Genomic DNA, 21,340 nt, shown 5'->3' on the forward strand with positions numbered 1-21,340 from the left:
TGATGGAATTCCCCGGGATCACAGCAGAAGGGGGCTTTGCAGGGACATCTGGGGTTAGCAGTTCTTTTCGACATGGCTTCTTCAACGAAACGGTCGACTTTGTGGAAATGATCCTTGGAAATGGAGATATAATCCGGGCATCGCGCGAAGAACACGAAGATCTGTTTTATGGTGCCGCGGGCGCTACTGGGACTTTAGGTTTGACCACGTTAATACAGGTTCGACTGATCGAAGCGAAGCAATTTGTCAAGACCACGTATCGCAGGGTTAACAGTGTGTCGACTGCTATCTCTACAATGAAACAGTGTTACGATAAAGTGGATGTTGATTATGTCGATGGTATTCTCTATCTGAAGGACCATGCTGTTGCTATAACGGGAGAGTTGACCAACGCCAAACCAGATGACCGCCCAGTACGAACTTTCAGTAACGCGGGAGACCCTTGATTCTATCTCCACGTCAAAGAACAAATTGAGTCTTTAGCTCCCTCGGCGACAGTCACAGAATACATACCACTTGGCGAATATCTATTCCGATACGACAGAGCTGCTTTTTGGGTTGGCCGCCAGGATACACGTACTTCGAGGTTGTTCCATTCAACAGATTCTTCCGTTGGCTTCTGGATAACTACTCTCATACCCGGACACTATACCATGCTCTCCACGCAGGTCGTATCTCGGATCGGTTTGTGGTTGAGGATTTAACGCTGCCGTATGACACAGCTGAAACTTTATCGACTGGGAGGACTCAGAATTCGGAATATGGCCCCTTTGGCTTTGTCCTCGGAAAAGCTGTCGAACGCCTACTTTCCACCCCGTCGTAAAAGGCTCTTCAGATACTGGGACAGAACATAACATGTCGGAACCGAGGTCCAATATTGGCATTTGGGGCTGGGGATCTTCAGATCGAGAAAGGTTCAAGGCGAAGAACAAGGCTCTGGAGAAGAAATTCATGGAACTTGGTGATCGCAAATGGCTCTACGCACATACCTACTACACCGAAGAACAGTTCTGGGAATTGTACGTTCGGCCATGGTATGAGAGACTCAGAAAACGGTATTTTGCCACGACTTTGCCAGCCGTCTACGATAAAGTGAAAAAGAGTGGCCTCGATGCGGATGGAAAGGACAGTCAGGGTTGGGAATTCGGGAGGTTATTGAATAAGTGGCCAACCAGTGGAATCTACGGAATGATACTAGCATTTCACTCGGGAGATATCAATCACCATCGTCGAGCGAGATGGAGGTATGTGAACCAGTAGAACATTTTGTGTTGGCTCTATCTTGAGTTGGTTGGTTTCATTGGCCTATGGTTTACGGGAGTTTTCTGCTGGCAAGGATCCTGGAGCTGCAAGCCGCTGGTACGCAAATGCCTTCATTGCTTCAAAGACAAACAGTATAAGACTCTCGGCTCCAATAAATATTTACTTGAATAGCGCCCATGATCTAAGACACCTGCTTCTTCGTAACAGCGATGCCATTCATAAACACACCCTTATCAATTGGGCTGCCAAAATGCTTCCCGACTCCGATGCTGACATGCATATCAACCTCTTGGCAGACGGCAACGTGCATGAAGATGACGTTTGAGTAAACAAGGCTCTCCAGGCAGCAAGACAGAATCACAATCCAAGTCTCCTCTTTAATCATCAACATCATCAGGACTTAACCCTAAATCAGGGTCGCGCTTTTATTAAAATGGTAGAAAGGAATTTCCAGTACCTCCCAACACTCAACTTCACAGCCAGCCCGTTCAAACAATTCACCATCCCCCAGGATTGGCGAGCATGGGAGATCGCATGGCTTTATCGCTTACCCGCCATCATCACCCATGATACAGTTCCTGCTAGACTAATCGAGACCGGGTGTATCGTCAATAATGTGACTAATTGTCATAAAGCGTGTGAAAGCGAAGAGTACATGTTCTCGAATCCCGAAACATTATGGAACTGTCTGACCTTGGCGACTGTTGCCATGATGTCTACCAACCGCGGGCCAGATTCCATCAGTAACGCGACGTTAGAGGAGGTGGATAGGAGGTTCAATACTGGTCCGCTGGATGAGTTCTGGAGACTTGGTGCGTTGCTGAGCTACGTCAAATGTGCGCTGCAGTCTTGTTCGGACTCCAAGTTTGGTGGATGTCCGCCGGAACTTTGGACATTCCAGTGTCAAATGCTCACATCGAAGAACATCAAGGACCTGGGCAGAATCATGAGTACAGAGTACTGCGACAAGGCTGATCCTGGAATTGACTACGATATTGCAGGGCCTGGTGTGAGTTCTCTAACAACAAGCCTGGAAGCGTTTACTAACCATTTATAGATAATCGTGGCATATTTGATCCAGTTCACAATAGTCCTGTTCTTTGCGCTATGCTACAAGATCACCAAGACGTGGATAAGAAACTTTACCCTGATCTCGCTCCTTCCATTTCAAGGACCCGCTAGAGCCGTCGAGACAGCGTTTCACTGGCAAAAGGTGGTCTCGAGGAGCAGCTTCAGTATCGCAGTTGCTTCAACCCTTGTCGATCTTCAAGAGGCACAAGCTGTGTTCCTCGGCACTATCTCTATAGCTGCTATCATCACCTTCTCAAGCTCTAGCGGAACGGGACTCGGTAACATCAGTTCACTACTCTCCTGGCTGACAAACAACCTCACGGTACGGGGCATGGTCTCAGCGGGGATGTATCCCCTACTGTTCGTGCAGCTCATCCTTCAGAAAACTTACAATCGTTGGTGGTATACACTCGCTCTTGTGTTCATCAACTGGGTTCTTGTTGTGCTCATTGCTCGTCCTCAGACTGTTGATGAACCTTCGCTATTGAAACACTTCGATGAAAGCTCGCCTTTGGAACGCTGTGGAAATCATACCGGTCCTAGAACGTTCTGTCAGACGTTCAACAAGGCCGCGGAGAGGGGCTCTGGTTCCACTACCGGTGAAGAGCTAGGCCATCTAGATCGAGATGCGGAGAACTTCTTCAAGTTCCACTCAAGAATACAGGCACCAATGCATGTAGTCATGGCTTTCCTGATACTTGATTGGATCCTTGCCATGATTAGGATGCACCTCTTTGAGCGGGGCGACTGGTTATCTGACAAGGCCCATGCCTTTATGGATGGCTTGCCTTCGCTTCTAAAGTCGTTTTATACGAAGAGGTACTTCGTGCTGTTCACAGAAGCAATCTGGATCGCAATGGAAGTCCTCACTATCGTCTTGGGCGTCATAGGGGTAAATGAGTTCACAGCATTTATGCATCTACTCAGTGGCGGGGAGTCGGGTAACGAGAGCAAGGTTGCCCTATCGAAATGGGGTTTCGGACAGCTGGTAGCAGTGTGCGTTTGGGTTCCAGTTATCCTCAAGTTCGGTTGTCTCATGGTTGGTAAGTCGCATCACTGTCTTGTCTCATCCAGTCCGGGCTCATAGCTGACGAATTGAAGACGGGGCCCTGCCGGGTTGGAGAAAACGGTTGGGCCAGTTTATCGAGATTACACAGCGCAAAGAAACAGAACCGGATGGGAACGATGTTGTTATGGAAACTTTGCTTCCGTCCAGATCTACCAAGAGGGGCCAGACGGATGAGGTAGAGGGACGGACTCTGACAGCGAGGCGGTCTTGGGGCAGAACATGTGATTAGTCTGGGATTCCGTTATATATACGCAAGGCAAGAGACGTCTGCACGAAGAGGTCCAATATCGCCGCGGTAATCTGCTGAAACGTGTCATGGTAACATGCGCGTTGCACACGTCCGTAATTCAGTGCTTAGTGGGGTTAAATGGGTTTGTCGAGGATTTGCTGAACTTATCTAGCCAATCATCTAGCCCATTGAGCCATCCAGGCCTGCAAGCTGAAAGCTCTCGGGAGGCGCTATCGAATTTTAGCGTATAACGTCTACCTCAAATGGTACTCATATACAGAAGCATCAGACCATTTCTAGAAGCAATCTCCTCAATCCTCTCGTATACATTTTGCGGTATCTATCTCATTTCGCTCCATATCACCATGAACTCAGAAAACCCTGAAAGAACATACGCTCGATGGCCTCTCCGAGACGTGCCTGGCACGCCCGCCACAGACGTCCTCCCCATAGGGCCTGAAGCAGATGGAATCAATACCGTTTCTGACAATGATTCCCGCAAATTAGTTGATCCGAAGGACTACCGACCTGGAGGAAAATATCATTGTAGGCTCCTGAGGCATTTTATCGTCGATACCACAAGCTCAAGCCCAATCTGACTTTGTGTGTAGCTATTGTTAAGCTCCAGATTCGATTTGAAGGCCAGGATCCCAGTGACACGCGTCATGCCCAAGCGACAGGATGGCTAATCATGCCCCATCTCATCGTCACCGCCGCCCACTGCGTTTATGACCATACCTACGACTTCGGCAAAGCCATTCAAGTCCGCGCTTACGTGGGATATAATGGCAAGAACTCTATTGACAAACCTGGTGTTCAATTTCGCCGGGGTCTGAAGGTCGTTGTTCCGAAAGACTGGATTATCAGCGACACAAACCGCGGAAGTGATGTTGCCTTTGTAAAAGTGGACGAATTCAGCGATATCGTGCGTATTGCCCAGCAGCCAACTAATGGAATTGTCGAAAAGATGTTTCGGAGCGTGGCAGGGTATCCTTGTGATAAATCCTTGGCTGATGAACGAGGAGCGCAAATGTATGAGATGTCCAAAATAACAGATTGCGATGTGTCGAAAACAGCATTCAATTTGCTTGAACACACGATATCTTTTGCAAATGGTGAGAAGTGATCCTTATGAACTAGATTACACATAGTATTGGCCGGACATGCCAGGCTAATCAGGATCCCCTGTCCTCATCAATGGCGAGAGTAGGGCTATTGGCGTCTCTTCATATGGGACTGGAACCAGGAATACAGCAACTGTGTTTCGAGGTAGATTCGGGACGTATCTCAGCGGCATGTCTGCCATCATGTTCGCCTTGGAACGTGGTCCGTCTGACAGCGAGGATATCAGATACATGATGACTGACGGCCGCGCGGAGGGTAGTCTGATAGAGGAGGCCCTTAGTGATGGGAAAGCCTTTTGGGCAATTTTCAGGAAGGTTACCGCCATTGGCCAGAGAGTTGATGATTCGATGTTACGAACTGGGTCGCCTTTCTTGGGCCAGGTGTGCAGTCCTGTCGCTGCCGTTGCAGGCACCGCACTCGGCGTCCTGAGTAAATTGGGTGCAGACGGTTCGATCGACATTGACTCTGTGCATGTCAATTACAGACAGTGTGCTGCACGTGCGATCGTAGCAGAAGCTGCTATGCAGACTCTCATACAGATGGATCCTCACCAGGCGAACGGACTCAAAATATTCGACAAGATAGAGGACCAATTCCCCGAGACGAAGGATGTTGTTCCCAGAGTTGCAAAATTTATCACGCCTGGGATTATTGAGTCTGCACTTCGTATCTCGGTCAATGCGCAAGCTGGCTACGAAAATACATCCAGACTCTACCCCACGCTCCCTTCCATCAACGGTTCTCTGAGCGTCGCTGATAAAAGATTTGCTGATGCCTTCACCCGGTACACAAATCAAGGCGATGGCAATGTAATGTCTGAGTTTCTCTCAAGCATCGTTAACACTGGTTTATCTGCTGGTTCTCCCCAGATGGATGACATCACCCGAGTGATGGGCGAGTCTGAATTCAGCGTGACCGACATGTCGACTCATGTTGAGATTCTGTGTCATAGAGCTTTGATTGGCGACACTGCTTTGAAATCTCTCATCGCCATACCCCTCGATCAAATGATGCAGAATGGTCTGTTTGATCACTTTGTTGGTACGGTTGGGAATATTGGGAGAACTGTCATTGCAGTCGCTCCTGTTGTCGTTCAAAATATTTTGAACGATCTCAAGCAGGGCCGGTAAGCTTAAGTTGACAGCAGTGGTAAAAGATGGGAGTCAACGAAACACGGTTCTAAACATAGTGAGTACGTAGCTCACAGAACTCGAGGCATCCTCCAAAAATAGATCAAAATCTTTAACAATGCTTTGCATCTCCATTGGTTCCGTTTATATGATCTTGCTGTAAATAGCGCAATGTATTTGCAGATCATCGCAAGACGGTTTGCCATACATTTCTCTTCTGTAGCTCTTCATCAGCGATCAGCTTTAGACTTTGAGGCCTTCAAATGTCTTACTGGAGTGTTAGAACTGTGTGGGGCTCGGGATACGATTAGTCCGTCTTACAGATCGACCTTTACTACAGGGAATGATCGGCTGCATTTCTATTTCTCTCCATACTAGGACTAGAGGTGCCTGTTGAGTATAGGTCCTGGAGGTTTAACCGTCATAGTGATCACTTGTCAAGCTCTGAAGGCACCATGGCACGAAAGGATGAGTAAACGCATTCGTATATAAATGTGAGAGAAGCGATTAACAATATCTGTTATGTGACCGTACAATACAGGTGTTCTCCCAAAATGAATACAAAGCCGCTACAGAGGACACGCCCTTCCTTTCTTCCATAAGCTATCAATCCTTTCCTAGCTCCCCTGATGCCATGTCTTCAAGGAAGAGCGGCTACACACGCCCCTCGAGGATCAGTCGGTAGGCTTCTCACTCTTTCTGATCTGAAAGCATGAACAAGCGGTGGATAAGGTAGGGTTGAATGTCTTTGGGGTCGGGAATGGGAGGCCAGATCTGGATCTTGACCTCGGGCGGGATAGTGGTGATGACACTAACGCGCTGGGGGTCGTGTGCAAGGTCTGGAACATTCTCCCACGCAATCGTCCACTTGATGAACCCTTTTTCATAACTGGAAGAAACCAGTCTGATGAAGTTGGGGTTGAAATCAATGTTTACCGAAGCATTCGGCTGCTTGGGGACCTCAGCTGTGATTTCAAGGTTACCCGTGTCCGAGAGATAAAAGTGCTTAGGAGGGCGGATAATTGTGTTGTAGCCTGATTTCTTGTCTGGGTTGCTAGCCAGGGTGATGTCGTCTACGGCAGCCAGAAGAGACGCAGTAAGATCCGTAGTGGGCTTGGCCCAGTCAAGATACTCAATCTTGATCTCAGAAATGCCAAAGGCGGTCTTGATCAGGACCGTCTCGTTGTTGAAATCGTGGATGGGCAGATGGATTGGAAGTTCGAAGTCGAACTCCACCTCCTTCTCGTGGGGGAGCTTGGAAAGGCCACCGCTGTAAGCCAAGACGGCAAACTTGAGTGCGCCCACCCAGATCTCTTGGTCAAAGAAGGGCTTGAGGAAGAATCCGGGTATTTTTCCCTTAGCATTCAGGAGGAGCTTGCCATTGAGTCCCTGGTACTTCGCAGTGAGTTCGCTGAACTTGATGGGGACAAGAGAGGCCATTTTGAGAGATGTTTGGGTTTTCTGAGCTGAGGAAAATGAAGTGTTTGATGGTTGATGATAGATTCCGTTGGTGAGAAGATTTGCAGGTATTTATAATGGGTTTGAGGGCACGGGACGGCAGACATGTTTCTCGGTGGCTGATAATCTTCAGCTGAAAGCTTTCCTTAAAGGATCATTCCATATGCTGCAATCACAGTAATATGATGCCATATCCAATATTGTTTGAGAAGGTTTGGATATCACATCCGCATATGGCCTTTTCCTCGGCCTTCATTCTCGAACTCAAGAGGCTCAAATACGACAGGCCTATGAGCACTCTCTCATTCGTCCTTGGCCTAAGTTTGGAGTTGCGCACGCTTACCAGAAAGGAATATTCTTCCCCGAATTAGGCTCATCCAGCTAGCCACGGGCCGCGGAGGGGCCCGAAGCCGACCGTCTAATGTCTTAGTGCCGTACTCAAAAGCGGAATGGATCACCTCGTTCTTGTATCAAATCACATTATTTAGTCAATATCACATATCGGCAAGCGGTAGTTTATGTGATAATGCAGCCTCATGCACTAGAACGGCCCATGCCGTCCTCAGCTCCTCCCGTTACAGACGTGGCGCATACTTGAACTACCTTATTAGGCTAGTCGATGCAACGCCTACAAACCCCATACCCTTTTATGACACCCATCGTTCGTTTATACAGAGATACTCTATCATTTTATGGCCCGAGAGCGAAATTATCAATGTAAATATTGAGACAACTAGGATTTGGCTGAGCTGAAAACTTTCCTTTGAGGGCGACAAGTGCTGATCATGGATGTAGATGTCTCACCTCTCTGTGGAGCCTTCTATCACATCAGCGCTACGGCTTGTGAGTGGCTGTATTCTTTCTCGGCAATTGTCTAGCCGTTGTCTTCTATTCTCTTCTCTTCTCTTCACATCCTACGTCAGGGTTGTTGTTGTAATTGTGCGTCCTGATTTGCTGCACGGTTGCACGCGCTGGGCAGCATTGCCAACTGAGACATCGAATGGTAACGAAGGTCGTTGGTCACAATGAAAGGCTTGAGGACTGGTGGAGAGAAATCTTGCGTGTTGCATTGCTGTGTCAGTGGAAAAGGCCCAAATATCCCTGATCTGATGATTGTGTAAGACGCCAGATTACGCACGCAGTAGCCAAGCAGCCGATTACCAAGGATGAGGGAGCGAGTTATCCGGCTAGCATTTTGGTATTAAATATATTAATAACGTGATGGCAGCCAGGAGATGAGTTATAGACCTAGTGCCCACTGCTTTCTTCGGATGATAGCCAAGGTAGTCGATAGCGCACTTTACGAGTATATGGCTCTTTCGTATCTCGATGCGGGCTCTGTCCCGTCTATAATTCTCTGATGAACTATATGAACATTCTCACAGTAAGAGTTAAGTCCTGTGCTCACGTCAGCGCTGTCGTCGACTGCAATTTCGAAGGTAGATAGGTGAAGGTACACCAAGACATCAGTGCTAGCATACTATGCGATCTCACATTACCCAGCACCGGCATCAGTGTCACGACTGGGTTTGCGTAGACACTGAGTATGCGAATCATAGATAGCAGTGATTTGTCCTCGAAGACCTGGAGCAACCTTGCGCAAGCAACTCGAGTAAGATCCTTACTTCGCTGGAGATAAAGTTTTAGTGATTGGAATGGATAGTGCAGGCTTTATTAGAGTTATAGTTTAGCATAAAAGTTTCGTTTCGCTGGTGCTTGACCCTTGTTCTCGGGTAAACTCCATATAGGGCTCTCGGAAAGTGGCTTCGACCAGTAAATATTGTTATCTCGAGAATGTTTTGTCGTCAATCTCTCCTTATAAAATCAGTCTCGTGAGCGTCGGCTTTCGATAATAATAATTCCAACACAGCCCAAAGTAGTTTACAGTGAAATTCCAAAATCTCATGCGTAAGCAATGCCGCCAAGGAGTGGCTTGAGGCGCAGCCGTAACAGTGATTACACCTGGGCATAATCACGATGAGTGCAATGCAGTTTCAGCCTATAGATTTGCTGGAAATCTGCATATGTAATCCTGTAAAATGCCCTGTAGGGGCTCAAACACGTAGTGAAATCTTATTGGTAGCCTCGTTCTGTACTTTGTCCTTTGTACTTGAACGCCGCTTCACAAATCGCTCGTGTGAATTTTCTTCTCTCCTCTTTTCCTTCTACAGTTGATCAACCATGGCCGAGCTGGCACTGGCTATCGTTCCTCTGGGAATAACAGTTACATCTGGTCTCGTCAAGTATTTGAAAGCCTTCAACGATCACGATGACGACCGTACTCGAGTTGTGCGTCAGGCTGAACGCTTGTCCAGCACGTTTCAATCACTTGAAGCCGCTTTAAACCGATCTCAGCTTGACCCAGAACTTTCTGTCTCGGCATCGCAGGCTTCTGGTTGTCTCAACGATTGCCAAAAAGCATTGGAAGAACTGGACATCCTTCAACAGAAAGTCTTTGCCACCGCTACCAGCATCGTCGCGGCGACTTCCCCCGCGCGAACAAAGGACAAGATAAAAGATGGGTACAGGAAGCTCATATATCCGCTGCGAAAATCCGACATCGAAAGTCTGGAAGGAGCTTTGGATAGGCTTTCAACAACGCTTAGCTTAGCTTCAGAAATGCTTCATATGTAAGACGACCAAGTCTCTATTGATCACCCTAGTTAATGAACTCCAGAGATGAAGAAGTCTTGACAAGAAAGATTTTGAATGAGCAAATGGCCGAGATTCAGAAGAACACTATTGTCAACTCGAATACAGCTACCGCTATCAAAGAACTACACCAACCTATCACGAAGATCGATTTGGCCGTCCCCGTTCTCCAGACATCTGTTGATTCTATTGTTCCCCATCTCGACAAGAGGTTTGATCAGATTTCCTACCAGATCTCTTACCAGCATGTCCAGATGCAAGCTCAACTCAAGGCACTTCTTGATATGACTGGACCTGCAAGATATGAGGATAACCTCCAAGCAAACAGAGAGTTTTCATACAATCAGTCCACCGAACAAAGCAGCCATCTAGCGACCTACGAACCGGAACTGCTTACACTTACCAAAAGAACTGAATCTCTGTCTATGTGCTCCTGCAAGCGTCGAAGTGTGCGTCAGAGAAAAAGGTTTGCGCTTGGACCCGTGCATTTCGCCCAAGAGATGTTATCCAATATCTGGCACGAGAAAGACTGCGTGTTCTTTAACCTGCCATCAGGCTACGAAAAAACACGAACCATTCGTTTCACCGGCCTGGCTTCTTTGCTGAAAAGGGGTATTGAAGTGTCATTCTCTACTCGCGTTCGGGCCGGGAAATCCAGTATCAGTCCCTCCTTTACCTACTTTCCAGTGGTTGATGAGAGCGTTGCGCCGGCATTCTTAGTCATGGATCTTCTTAATGATGCAAGCGTACTCGTGGACAATAATGAGACAAGATGTCAAATAATTCTTAGCACAGCGCAGCGAAAGCTTCAAGAATTGTTTTGCTCAGGAAGAGCGAGTCCCAATGACGTAACCGAATACGGCGATACCCTACTTCATGCCCTAGCAAAGTCGGTAAGATCGTTTGAAGTCAAAGTATAACAGACTACTTGATTGACTTGCTTAGGTATGGGACTCGATTACAAGTCCGGAAAAAGCAAATGCCCCGTTCGTGCGTTTGACTTGTGAAGGCTTGGTCAATCTTCTTATTGCCGCAGGTACATCTGTCACGGCTCGTGACATTCGCGGAAAGTACGTGCCCCAAAAATACTTTGATAGCCAACTCAACAGTTCTCAGCTTAGCATTGATTGAATTTGTCAATGGAACCTTTGTTCCTGCCTCAATCTATGGCCCGCTCATTGCTGAGAACGACGTGGAAGCTTTCCCCCCCTTTCCATTGTTATTTTCATTCTCTAGTCTTGAATTCTTGAAGTATCACGAGCATAACCCAAAAGTGGCAGAGCGTAAGTCCCACTGTTTTATTCCAACCGTGACCTGCCATCCCCTCTATGTTCCTAGAACGCTTACAGCATGTACCAGTTCAATATGGTCCCTTGAGCTTAGCAGTCATTCGAAACAATCTACCAGAAGTGGAGCGACTCATCTCCCTACATCCGCAAATGCTCGAAGAGTTAAGTAGCTACAGGGAGACGCCCTTACATGTAGCCATATACAGGCCCGAAATCTTGGAAGCACTGACCAAGAAAGTGAATCCCGAAGTTTGGATTCAACTGGACTCTCTGAGGGCAACTGTTCTTAACCATGCAATGCAAGTCAGTCGTGAGATTTGTAACCCAAGAGAGGCTTTGGATGATTCATGTTGCCCTTGCACATTACCGCTTCGGATTATCTTAGCCTCTGGATGTCCTATTATACCTCACCGCGATTTCCATTCTTATCGTGATCACTTTTTCGAAGCTTCTCCTCACTGCAAAACACTTCTGGCAAAGGAGTTGTGGATTCGTCGTCAGCAGCTGCGGGACTTAGCCCTGAACAAACTTTCAATCACAGAGTTGAGAAACTTTACATCTCTGGACGAAGTACCTGACTTTGACGCCATCGGGATGGATATGTTACTCCGACGAAAAGGGATCCTTGGTCTGGGACCTTTGTCGACTTTCGTGGATCTGCCTCAACGGCCGGGACAAGATGTTACGTACTGTTTTAGGTCAATATTCTTCGACCTAACAACCCCAGAAGATGCAAATCTCTTCCTTGACTCCGGCTTCAAGGTCATCTCCACTGATCAAAAGTATACCTCTTCACCGGACATAACATTCTATGACCATAATATCGCATGGCATCGTGTCATTTCACTCGAGTATGCAATATGGCTATTTGAGCACCAGGCCCCGTTATGGAGATGGACTTATAGGTTCACTAGCCCGATGCCTTCTGCGTTTGTTCTTGCCGACATTCTTGGTGTTGAAGACTACAAATGTGCGGGCCAGGACAACATAAGTGATAGGGCAGAATATCACCTGTTCGAATCTGTTTTGGTCGACAAATGCTGTTGTCTGTGCTCACCCGATGGCTGTACCCCCTTTACCTTGAGAATGAAGTGGCTCGCTCATCCCCACCGGCAGGTTGAAGAGCTAATACCTCAGGAATATGCCACACAATTCGGTTCTTATGCGCGAATATATGGCAGAAGCCTGGGCCTGAGCCATCACGTTATCATGGTGCGTCAAGCAACATTTGCCGCGCTAGATTTCAGGCATACCTGTTTGGATAGACCTGCGTATTGTCATTACCCGAGTCATTCTAATTGGAAGCGTTGGCTGGATCCAGTGACGGAACTAGAACCAGACGAGATGGAGTTCGAGACTCTCAATGTAAATGGAGAGGCATGGAATCAGTTGGAGGAGGTGGTCGCCATGTTTCAGGACTTTGTGCTAACCGGCTGCCAAACGACTATCTCAAGCAAGAGTGACACTATTGATATCGATTATTCAGCATTTAGTGATCCAGTCACTCTTGGCATAGACGACCTCTACTACCAGCGCATTTTAGAATTTTGGCACAACATTTGGGTACGTAGGATTCAGATTGCTCTGGATACTGTTGCCAAAAGTTGGGAGAACAAGCTTGATGGGCAGCATGATCCTGTCCAAATTTTGACTTGTGAGGAGGCAAGTGAAGACACAGAAAGCAGTGAGGAAAGTGATGACGATGCTGTTTTCAACAGAATTATTCAGCTGATCCAGGATATCTAAAGAGTACCATAGCTAAGGTTAATGTTATACAGTTTGGTGATTTTCGTCCTATACGGATTCAGGTAGTTCTCCATCAATGTTTTGCAAGACGACTTCCATTAATCACAGTTGACACTTGGATGGGAAGTATTGGAACCAGCCACTACATAACTGGCGCCCTTCCTTCAATATCTAAAACTATTAGATGTAATCCCCAACCTAGAAACATGGCCAAGGCAGTGTTAGAAGAAGTTGGGCATATTCAGGTCACCGCAGCCTAAATCTAGGACTTTGAGTTTCTAACCTTGCTTGATTAGGACTTGGTTCCGCACTACAGACGCGGTGCCATTCCGCATAGCCAGCTGTTGTGCCGATCACACTCACCTAACGCTATCAAATTAATGAGTTTCTATGCTATAATTACCGGCCTCCCCCAACACAATGCCATACGGAAATTCGACCCTCCCCACAAACTTTTCCTCAACACAGCACATCGCCCACTGCCACTATGTCGACCGAAAATACCGATCCTCTGGCTGGACTTGATTCCATTGACTGGTCTAAACTCGGCCACGCCTACGGACCAGCTGATGATGTACCTCATATTCTTAGGCAGCTTCAGTCTACAAATCCCGACATCTACAAGACAGCGCTTGATTCATGCTGGTCCAACATCTATCACCAAGGCACCCGCTACAGTGCTTCCGTTGAAGCAATCCCCTTTCTATATGCTTTGCTTGATAGCCCAGCAACCAAAGACCGCGAGGTCATATTATTCCTGATTGTCAGTCTTGCAATTGGTGATCCAGACTGGGCGGTTCCTAATGGGATCGACATCCAAGAATGGGAACAGCGCATCGCGGGTATGGAGCCTCCAAACCGTAATTATGCAATGTACGAGCTCAAAGCCTACGAGGCCGTTGAGCGGGGACTGTCTTCAATGGTCCGTTGCTTAAAGGAAGAGTCAGCGAGCTTGCGAGCCAATGCGGCTCATGCTTTGGCATTCTTCCCACGTCACTCGGATGCATCGGTCATAGTTCTCCTTGATCTACTGGGTCGAGAGACAAATGATAACGTCCGCGGGACAATCGTACTTTCACTTGCCATCTTATACGTCAAGGCGAATGATGATTCGGAGAAAAGGAATATTGTTGAGAAGATCCAGGAGTACTGTGCGCCTTCCTCAAACCGAGAAGCGGACGATGTCTTCAAATGGTCTTGCGTTGCTGCGCTCCTGATATTAGGTTCAAAGGAAGATGGGTTGGTTGAAACGGTACAGCGTGTACACAAGGATGAAGCGTACCTATCCAAGCTGGAGTCAAGCATTGATTCTAATTCTTGGTTTCCGTTCGGTACATTAGGTCTACGGGAGTTGGCCACTTCAATACTAGAGACCTATCAAAAGTAGTCAAGATGTCGTGGAGCCTAAATTAAATGTAAGGCAGTTATTCAATGCGGCCGTCGAACACTAAAACTACAGTTTCTCTTGCAACTTGGTCCCCGAGTCAACGTGCCTTTTACTTGTACCTGTTCACCTGTTCCTCTGTCCGCTCCAGTACTTCTTGCCAAGATTATGATCAAGAAGAAGTTGAAAGTCAGATGGGTACAGCCTTGAAAAGCTCCATACAAACAGAGTCAAGGCCTAGCTGCCCGTGTTTGGAGCGTCACAAACATCAGAGTCAGACAAGGTCTGTCCAGGTGCTGCAGCCATGTTCAGTTCATAAACCGACCCATCCGGTAACGTAATCGACTGCGAAAAGGCCTTCCTCTCCGGGTTCGACGAGCAAGCCATCGCAACCATCTGCTTCATGAGATCTACTTGAGAGAAATCCAACGAACACTGTTCCACGGGCGGTGGCTTATCCGTCAGCTTCTCAATAAGCTTGAAAATGCCCGTGACGACAAAGTTTTGTCCACCTACGCCGCCAAGGTTTGCCCAGAATGGCTGGTTCAATGTGTCCATTACCTGGGGACCTTTCTCTTTGAGCTTCTCGATGAACGGCTCGCTGAGCTGATACAGAGTTGATCCAAGAGCCTGTCCAGTAGCCTTGGCGCACTCCAATGCAGTGGCGCAGGCAGAAGAGATATCTCGATTGAAGAGATCCAAGTCAGGTGGGGGAGAGTCGTTGGTTTCAGAACGCTCAGCCAACCAGGCACCCTTGATGTGAACTACTGAGCATTAGTAAGGGAAGATACTAAAGGTCTTTGACCTACCAGTGTCGTCCCAATCTTCGGGTGCAACGCCAGCAAACAGGCCGTCTGAAACTTCATGGTATCTATATATCTTGCCCAGAGATCTTCCATAGTTGCCATGCTTGATTGGGTCACCGAAGGAACGCCTCTCAATCGATTCCATGGGGCTAGCATGGATAAAGGCCGACATGAGAATGACAAGGGAAGCAGCATTGAGGTATCTCATGATGAGCATGATGAATAAGATTGGTTGTAAAGAATTTAGTAAGGCTAGGAGTTGTAGGTTAAATGTCTGTTGAAACGATAATTATCTCAAAAGACTTAAGGTGAATGGCATTGAGGTTTTATAAAGATTCACCAAATAATATTCTTTTCAATAAGCAGTCAAGAAATACATATTCATAAAAGGTCCTGTGTAAGTCGTTCGGGACCGAACTAAATGATATACCCGAGCTGATCGACATACATACAATGTAACCATGAATTTATTTAAGAACTTGTTCGGGACCGAGATTGACTACCGCTCCCGAACTGATCGGCATACAAATATTTTAACTAACTAATCCATATAATACATTAGAACCCAAGATCATCGTGAGCTTCAACAAGTTCCATGACAACTGGCCTACGCTTTGATGTTTTACTTGGTTGCCTATTTGTTTACCTTCTAAACTGCGTTGGACTACATGATCGTTGAAGTTAATCGGGATTCTTCAGTGTGTTGGCTTCATGTGTCTCGTTGAAACGTCATAAGCTTTAACCGTATGGTCAAGCGTAAAGGCTACGAACACAGGCGATGAATGAGAATACGATATGTTCACAAGTTCTAGGTATAAATCAGACTACATGACCACTATAGGATCCAATGGTCTCGGGCTTTCACTCTGCTCCTTGCGTATATAACAAAAGACACGCCAGAAAGCATAATGACTGTTGGTTTCAATGGCCCCTATATTGCTCACCTCCACCCTGATGGTTTTCTGCGCTTTGATGTTCTACCATGTTTTATCCCGCAACTAGAAACATGATTGTCGTAGATTAATAATGGCTTTGCAGATTCTGTGCGCTTTGACAATTCCTTGATTTGATCCCTCATTAGAATACATGGTATACATAGTCAATGTAAGGTTTAGTAACTACTTTTAAGTGTATCTCGACTTGGATCGATTTATTCTGTTGCCTGTTGTAACATGCCTAATTACAGTGAAGGATCGTCAATTCAGAGTTTGTAGGATTCTGGGGTAAATATAAACTATACCTATATAAGGCAGTGATGTTATAACAGTGCCGATCCTACAATTCAATAGGTCAAATTTTCTAACTGCCGGGCTATGATGTAAGTCGGCCCTAATAGTATGCCGTCTTGGCAGCAATGGAACTTTTGCAAGCTTAGAACCGATTAACTACTGCCAAGTATTTCAGCCATGAACCAGCAACGTCAATATTGAAACCTCTCGATGTTGTATAAAAAGCGTCGGCACAACCGTTTACCCAAGAATTATCCAAGGCACAGAGCACCACTTCCAAATCACTCAATATAGCATATAAACTCACAATATCACTTCTATATCCATCTTCAGACTTAAACCCTTTCAACATTCACCATGCAGTACAAAAGCATCCTTTCTCTTATTGCCTCCATCTCCCTCATCCAAGGATTCGTCATCCCCGAGGGTCTGAAAGATGGCATCTACTCTGTCAACAAAGACAACAACGGCAATGAGCAGATCGAATATGTCTCTGACTTTGAGCATTCTACAAAGTCCAAGCATCGCCGTGTTCCTCTCCCGAGCGGAGAGATCGGTGTAAGTAATTTCTTCAGCCGGCAATTACTAACTCAAGGCTTGATGTATTAACTCAAATAGTGCACCGGCGCAGGGCTGGACTACAGCGACCTATCTGGAGCCCAGGTTCAACTGTATAACTACTGCGGGTCCAGCGCCACTATGCCCTCGAAGCTCATGGTCTTTGTCCATGGTACAGCCAAGGCGTATATCTGTAACTACGCGGATGCGGGTAAGAATACTTGCGCTGACCACGAGGCAAAGGCGGCGTTTGCCTCGCTCTCTGGGAACTGCGGAAACCCATCTTCGCCACTTGGCGGCTGGTATGTTTCTCTACTGTTGAAAAACAGAGGTCGGCTCTAACTATATTATAGGTATTTCTTGAAGGATTGGCAAAAGACTTATGGTTATGATGCGGCGGGTGCTGATGTTTGCGGTAATCTTTAAGCTAAAGACTGGCTCGCTTCAACGCTTGCTCGCTTCAGTTTGCCATATCTTGGTTTTGTTGTGTTTTTCTTATTGGGTTACTTCTTGGAGACGCGGATCTCAGTGGCAAGCTTTGATGTATATACAGTTTGCATAAACTCCATCTTTACCGCTGTTGGCCTCGAGAAGAGTGGAGATAAATGTAGAAAATGTGACCGCATCAGTGGGACTAACTCAACCCATCAGTCCCGTGACATCCATCAATAATTGCGCCTTTTCCTTGTACCTGTTCACCTGTTCCTCCGTCCACTCCTAGTACTTATTTCCAAGCTCAGGATCAAGAAGATCTTTGGGGCATGGCTCGACCTTTTCGAAAGGAGACACTATCCAAGGGATACAGTCAGTCATCTAAGTCACAAATTGTTGCCGTATACTGGTTGTCATCTTTACTGACGAAAGACTTACCCCAACAGCCATTTTCCTTCTCTGTGATGGTAGGAGAATGGCTTGCAAACAGTTGAGTCTAGGCTCCGTTCTTGGGTGCGTGAGCAATGAGTTTCTACGCAGCTATTCAGCCTTGAGTCTCGACACTCGATATCTACAAGGTGATGACTTACAAAGATAGCGAGCTGCATCCTCGGCATGTTCTGCTGTAGGTTGGTCACAAAGTTGCCAGGGTTCAGCGCCTAAGTCAGGAGTTAGTTCCTGGAATCTAGTAAAGAAGAGGATATAAAATGACGAACAATGCTGATGACGCTTCTCCGGCAGTCCTTCGAGCGTACTGTCTTAGACCCTTGCGGGGGTACCATTACACCAGCGTTGTTGTAGAGTACATCAAGCCGGCTCTCCTGTGCGAGAAATCCTTGGGCTGAAGCCTTGATAGTAGTGAGATCGTCAAGGACTAGTGGTAAGAAGATCATGCTAGCGATTGATTTCGGATGAGCTGCCTTGATATCTCTCATACCCTCATCGGCCTTGGATCGAGAGCGAGCGGCCAGGTAGATCTTTCCATTTTTATGATATAGAATTGAAGCAAGTTCCTTGCCCAATCCGTCAGAAGCACCCGTGATAAGAAATACCTGATAGAGTTCTTTAGGCGAGACATACTTGTGTGTTTAGTGAGTAGACTTACCTTTCCTGCTTGGTAGAAACATAGAGGCCGGAAAACGCGTCTGCAATGCCGAACCAGAATATTCGACAGTGGAGTACGCAGGCGTAAGATCGATAGATTGAGACAATGAGATGATGCTATTGGACTCGATGCTGTGCGTAACGATGGAGTCGCAGAATGTCGCGCCTGGCGTTGATCCCTGTTCCAACAATGGGCCTGAGATTGGGGGGCTCAAGATATGCTGCTCGGTAGCTCTCGGAGAATTGGCCAGGCGATTTTCAAGCTCAGTGAGACGTGCTTGCATCATGCTCCAATCACTAGCAGTTGGCTGGGAGTCAGTCGCGATGCCATATTCGCAAAGGCGTTGGGTCCGCTTGCATAAGCTACACTCTGGAAGAGCCTTGTCGCAACGCCGCTTCTGCTTTTTACGAGCTTTGCAAGCTTGCTCGCTGCGCATTGTCATATTTAGTGGATGTAGCTCCCGTTTTTTTATGGTATATTACTCGTTCAATTGATCGATGGAGATGCGGATGTCAGCCGCACATTGAAGATAAGCATATTCGCAGGGCGACATAAACTCCGTGCTTTTACCGCTGTCGGGCTTCAGAGCGGAGAGGAGTGCAGAAAAGGCGGCCGCATCAGTGGGGCTCACTCATCCCGTCAGTCTGGAGACATCCGTCCGTAGCTGCTACCAGATAACCCCGTGCATACCTGTAACTGTAGGTCGATCAATATTTTGAAGTCTCTTGAGAAAGAACTGGTCTAGACTTCACGACGAATTCAACAATGTTGCGCTATGCTGTGATCATGCTAACTCATGAGCATCGTCCATTCTCAACGGATTTAAAATTGACATCTAATGGCCGGATTGAGATAGAGGCGCCACAGCTCAATTGTTCTATAAATAAATAGAGGCTTTGCAAGTTAACTTATTGCATTCTCGATTTACTGAGTGGCGCCGGAGAAGCCGCAAAGTCAACTTCGTTGTCTGGAATGCTAGCAAGCGCAATTAAAGTGCCTACCCTACAGCAAGCAAATATGACTTCAACCGCACTTTTTCCTCCTTATTATGCTCGCTTTTCCAGCAAAGAATCTGTCTGTATCTAAAGTACTATTATTTACCACTTGTTAATAGAATTGGACTTTTTGTCACAGGTTTATAAATCTCGAAATATTTATATGAAATGTTGATCTTGTGACATTGCTGCGGACAATTATTGGGTGAGGATGTCACACAACGGAAATTTACACTCTTAAGCTAAAACATAGAGTTATCTTGCATGCCAGCATCACGAGCAAAAGCTCAATCAATTCCATCGAGCAAAAATTTCCCACATGATTGCCACATTTCTAGACGATGCCTTCAGTCAATGGAAAGCCAAGACCTCAATCTTGATCTCTTGCTGATCATCAATTGAGAACACATTAATACGATGATCTTCCATGATCCTCAGTCCCCAGCAGCGATCGCAATTACATCATCACCAAGCTCCAGTGCCGAAGCAACGCACGTGGGGTCGAGCTTTGGCCTCGCGCCGCTAAGATTATCTCAACAAACACGAGCATGACCTTCACCGACTCAGCTTTACGAGATCCCCTAAGACAAATATCGCAGTGAGTCGAAACGCAGGGGCAAGGGACAAACGATAGTTCCTGCTGATCCGCTCGTATTGCCAGAAGCTCATAACTGTTTCGGGCACCAAATGCGCAGGGGTACAGAATCTAAGAATAAATCATGTCCTGATTCGCGGGAAAAGTGTCACGCTTAACTCGCCCTGGTTAGAGCTCGGTCGTAGCCCTCGGGGCTCCCCAGGTCTCGAAGGGGCTGGGCGCAAAAATAAGACGGGAAATCGGGAAGAAATGCCTGGACTTTTCTGTCATGCCACGGACTTGGGGTTCTAGAATGTGAGGCTGGGCCTAAGCCTGGATCAAACGTTACCGTCAAATGGTCAGCTGTAGTATCGGCTAGAGCGAACATCAGAGCTCAACACTATGGAGCCGATGATCCGGGAGAATCGAAGTCATGAGTCTATTAATACCTTTTGCACTTTTGCGAGATCTATAAAGACTCACTGATCAACCTGCGATAATCAACATTCTCATCATCAATCATCTCATCTCATCTTCTCTACAAACACTCTACACTCACAACAACCAACTCTTCACACAACCACCAAACACTTCTCTCAACTACTACTCTTCCACTTTCAACCATCAAAATGAAGTTCACCGCCGCTCTCATCGCTCTCGTCTCCGCCACCGGCGCAGTCGCAGCCCCTGCCCCCGCCGACTCAGTCTCCATGATGGCCGCCTCTCCCCAGTGGACAATCCAGTCTCTCTCCCGCTCATGCGACAAGGCTGATACCACCTGCACCTGGAACTTCAAGATCAACACCGGCAGCGGCGCCGCCACCGCCTGCAAGTACGTCGTCAAGGGCAAGCCCGCCTCCAAGGCCAACGGCGGCCCTGCCAAGTGCGGCACCTTCACCATCACCTCTGGCTGGAGCGGTCAGTTCGGCGCCGACAAGGGCTTCACTACTCTCTCGGTCGTCAGCAGCAAGAAGCAGATCATCTACCCCAGCTACACTGATAAGCAGCTTGCTGGTGGCAAGGTCGTCAAGCCTGACCAGAGCTACTCCCCTGCTGCTCTCCCATAAGCGGTTATGAGATTCACGATTTAGATGGAGGATATGATTTGGAGGATGAGCGATAGTAATGTTAATACTTAGAGGGTGGATTAGAAGCATATATATCAGTATAGACTAAATAATCTGTTACACACCATCTCATGAATCTGCCCTTCTCGGTGATCTCG

General features: G+C 47.1%; 12 protein-coding genes across 12 annotated transcripts; 9 read left to right on the plus strand and 3 right to left on the minus strand.

The window, feature by feature from the left end:
• Positions 1-2: 2 nt before the first annotated feature.
• Positions 3-446, plus strand: FVEG_17577 (hypothetical protein; the record flags this gene model as incomplete). The annotated part of the gene is made up of 1 exon (XM_018906820.1): positions 3-446. The coding sequence occupies one exon, from the start codon at positions 3-5 to the stop codon at positions 444-446; it is 444 nt and encodes a 147-aa protein (XP_018761898.1).
• Positions 447-855: 409 nt separating this feature from the next.
• FVEG_17578 (hypothetical protein) lies at positions 856-1,588 on the plus strand (the record flags this gene model as incomplete). The annotated part of the gene is made up of 2 exons (XM_018906821.1): positions 856-1,244; positions 1,435-1,588. 2 exons carry the CDS (start codon positions 856-858, stop codon positions 1,586-1,588), a joined length of 543 nt encoding a protein of 180 aa, XP_018761899.1.
• A 108-nt stretch (positions 1,589-1,696) lies between these two features.
• Positions 1,697-3,632, plus strand: FVEG_17579 (hypothetical protein; the record flags this gene model as incomplete). Its single annotated transcript, XM_018906822.1, has 3 exons — positions 1,697-2,272; positions 2,321-3,377; positions 3,436-3,632. The coding sequence occupies 3 exons, from the start codon at positions 1,697-1,699 to the stop codon at positions 3,630-3,632; spliced, it is 1,830 nt and encodes a 609-aa protein (XP_018761900.1).
• A 365-nt stretch (positions 3,633-3,997) lies between these two features.
• Positions 3,998-4,758, plus strand: FVEG_17580 (hypothetical protein; the record flags this gene model as incomplete). Its single annotated transcript, XM_018906823.1, has 2 exons — positions 3,998-4,178; positions 4,244-4,758. 2 exons carry the CDS (start codon positions 3,998-4,000, stop codon positions 4,756-4,758), a joined length of 696 nt encoding a protein of 231 aa, XP_018761901.1.
• A 181-nt stretch (positions 4,759-4,939) lies between these two features.
• Positions 4,940-5,887, plus strand: FVEG_17581 (hypothetical protein; the record flags this gene model as incomplete). Its single annotated transcript, XM_018906824.1, has 1 exon — positions 4,940-5,887. One exon carries the CDS (start codon positions 4,940-4,942, stop codon positions 5,885-5,887), a length of 948 nt encoding a protein of 315 aa, XP_018761902.1.
• A 690-nt stretch (positions 5,888-6,577) lies between these two features.
• On the minus strand, positions 6,578-7,327 carry FVEG_13664 (hypothetical protein; the record flags this gene model as incomplete). Its single annotated transcript, XM_018903027.1, has 1 exon — positions 6,578-7,327. One exon carries the CDS (start codon positions 7,325-7,327, stop codon positions 6,578-6,580), a length of 750 nt encoding a protein of 249 aa, XP_018761903.1.
• A 2,199-nt stretch (positions 7,328-9,526) lies between these two features.
• Positions 9,527-13,032, plus strand: FVEG_13665 (hypothetical protein; the record flags this gene model as incomplete). The annotated part of the gene is made up of 5 exons (XM_018903028.1): positions 9,527-9,975; positions 10,023-10,890; positions 10,943-11,067; positions 11,114-11,280; positions 11,357-13,032. The coding sequence occupies 5 exons, from the start codon at positions 9,527-9,529 to the stop codon at positions 13,030-13,032; spliced, it is 3,285 nt and encodes a 1,094-aa protein (XP_018761904.1).
• A 487-nt stretch (positions 13,033-13,519) lies between these two features.
• Positions 13,520-14,501, plus strand: FVEG_13666 (hypothetical protein; the record flags this gene model as incomplete). Its single annotated transcript, XM_018903029.1, has 1 exon — positions 13,520-14,501. The coding sequence occupies one exon, from the start codon at positions 13,520-13,522 to the stop codon at positions 14,417-14,419; it is 900 nt and encodes a 299-aa protein (XP_018761905.1). The 3' UTR covers positions 14,420-14,501.
• A 152-nt stretch (positions 14,502-14,653) lies between these two features.
• Positions 14,654-15,439, minus strand: FVEG_13667 (hypothetical protein; the record flags this gene model as incomplete). Its single annotated transcript, XM_018903030.1, has 2 exons — positions 14,654-15,180; positions 15,226-15,439. 2 exons carry the CDS (start codon positions 15,437-15,439, stop codon positions 14,654-14,656), a joined length of 741 nt encoding a protein of 246 aa, XP_018761906.1.
• Positions 15,440-16,715: 1,276 nt separating this feature from the next.
• On the plus strand, positions 16,716-17,642 carry FVEG_13668 (hypothetical protein). The gene is made up of 3 exons (XM_018903031.1): positions 16,716-17,009; positions 17,070-17,311; positions 17,363-17,642. Exons 1-3 carry the CDS (start codon positions 16,809-16,811, stop codon positions 17,433-17,435), a joined length of 516 nt encoding a protein of 171 aa, XP_018761907.1. The 5' UTR covers positions 16,716-16,808; the 3' UTR covers positions 17,436-17,642.
• Positions 17,643-18,112: 470 nt separating this feature from the next.
• On the minus strand, positions 18,113-18,982 carry FVEG_17582 (hypothetical protein; the record flags this gene model as incomplete). The annotated part of the gene is made up of 2 exons (XM_018906825.1): positions 18,113-18,504; positions 18,547-18,982. The coding sequence occupies 2 exons, from the start codon at positions 18,980-18,982 to the stop codon at positions 18,113-18,115; spliced, it is 828 nt and encodes a 275-aa protein (XP_018761908.1).
• A 1,632-nt stretch (positions 18,983-20,614) lies between these two features.
• On the plus strand, positions 20,615-21,316 carry FVEG_13669 (hypothetical protein). The gene has a single exon (XM_018903032.1). It carries the CDS (start codon positions 20,745-20,747, stop codon positions 21,180-21,182), a length of 438 nt encoding a protein of 145 aa, XP_018761909.1. The 5' UTR covers positions 20,615-20,744; the 3' UTR covers positions 21,183-21,316.
• The last annotated feature ends 24 nt before the right edge of the window (positions 21,317-21,340 follow it).

Source organism: Fusarium verticillioides, chromosome 10 (assembly GCF_000149555.1).
Source record: "Fusarium verticillioides 7600 chromosome 10, whole genome shotgun sequence".
NCBI classification, from domain to species: Eukaryota; Fungi; Ascomycota; class Sordariomycetes; order Hypocreales; family Nectriaceae; genus Fusarium; species Fusarium verticillioides.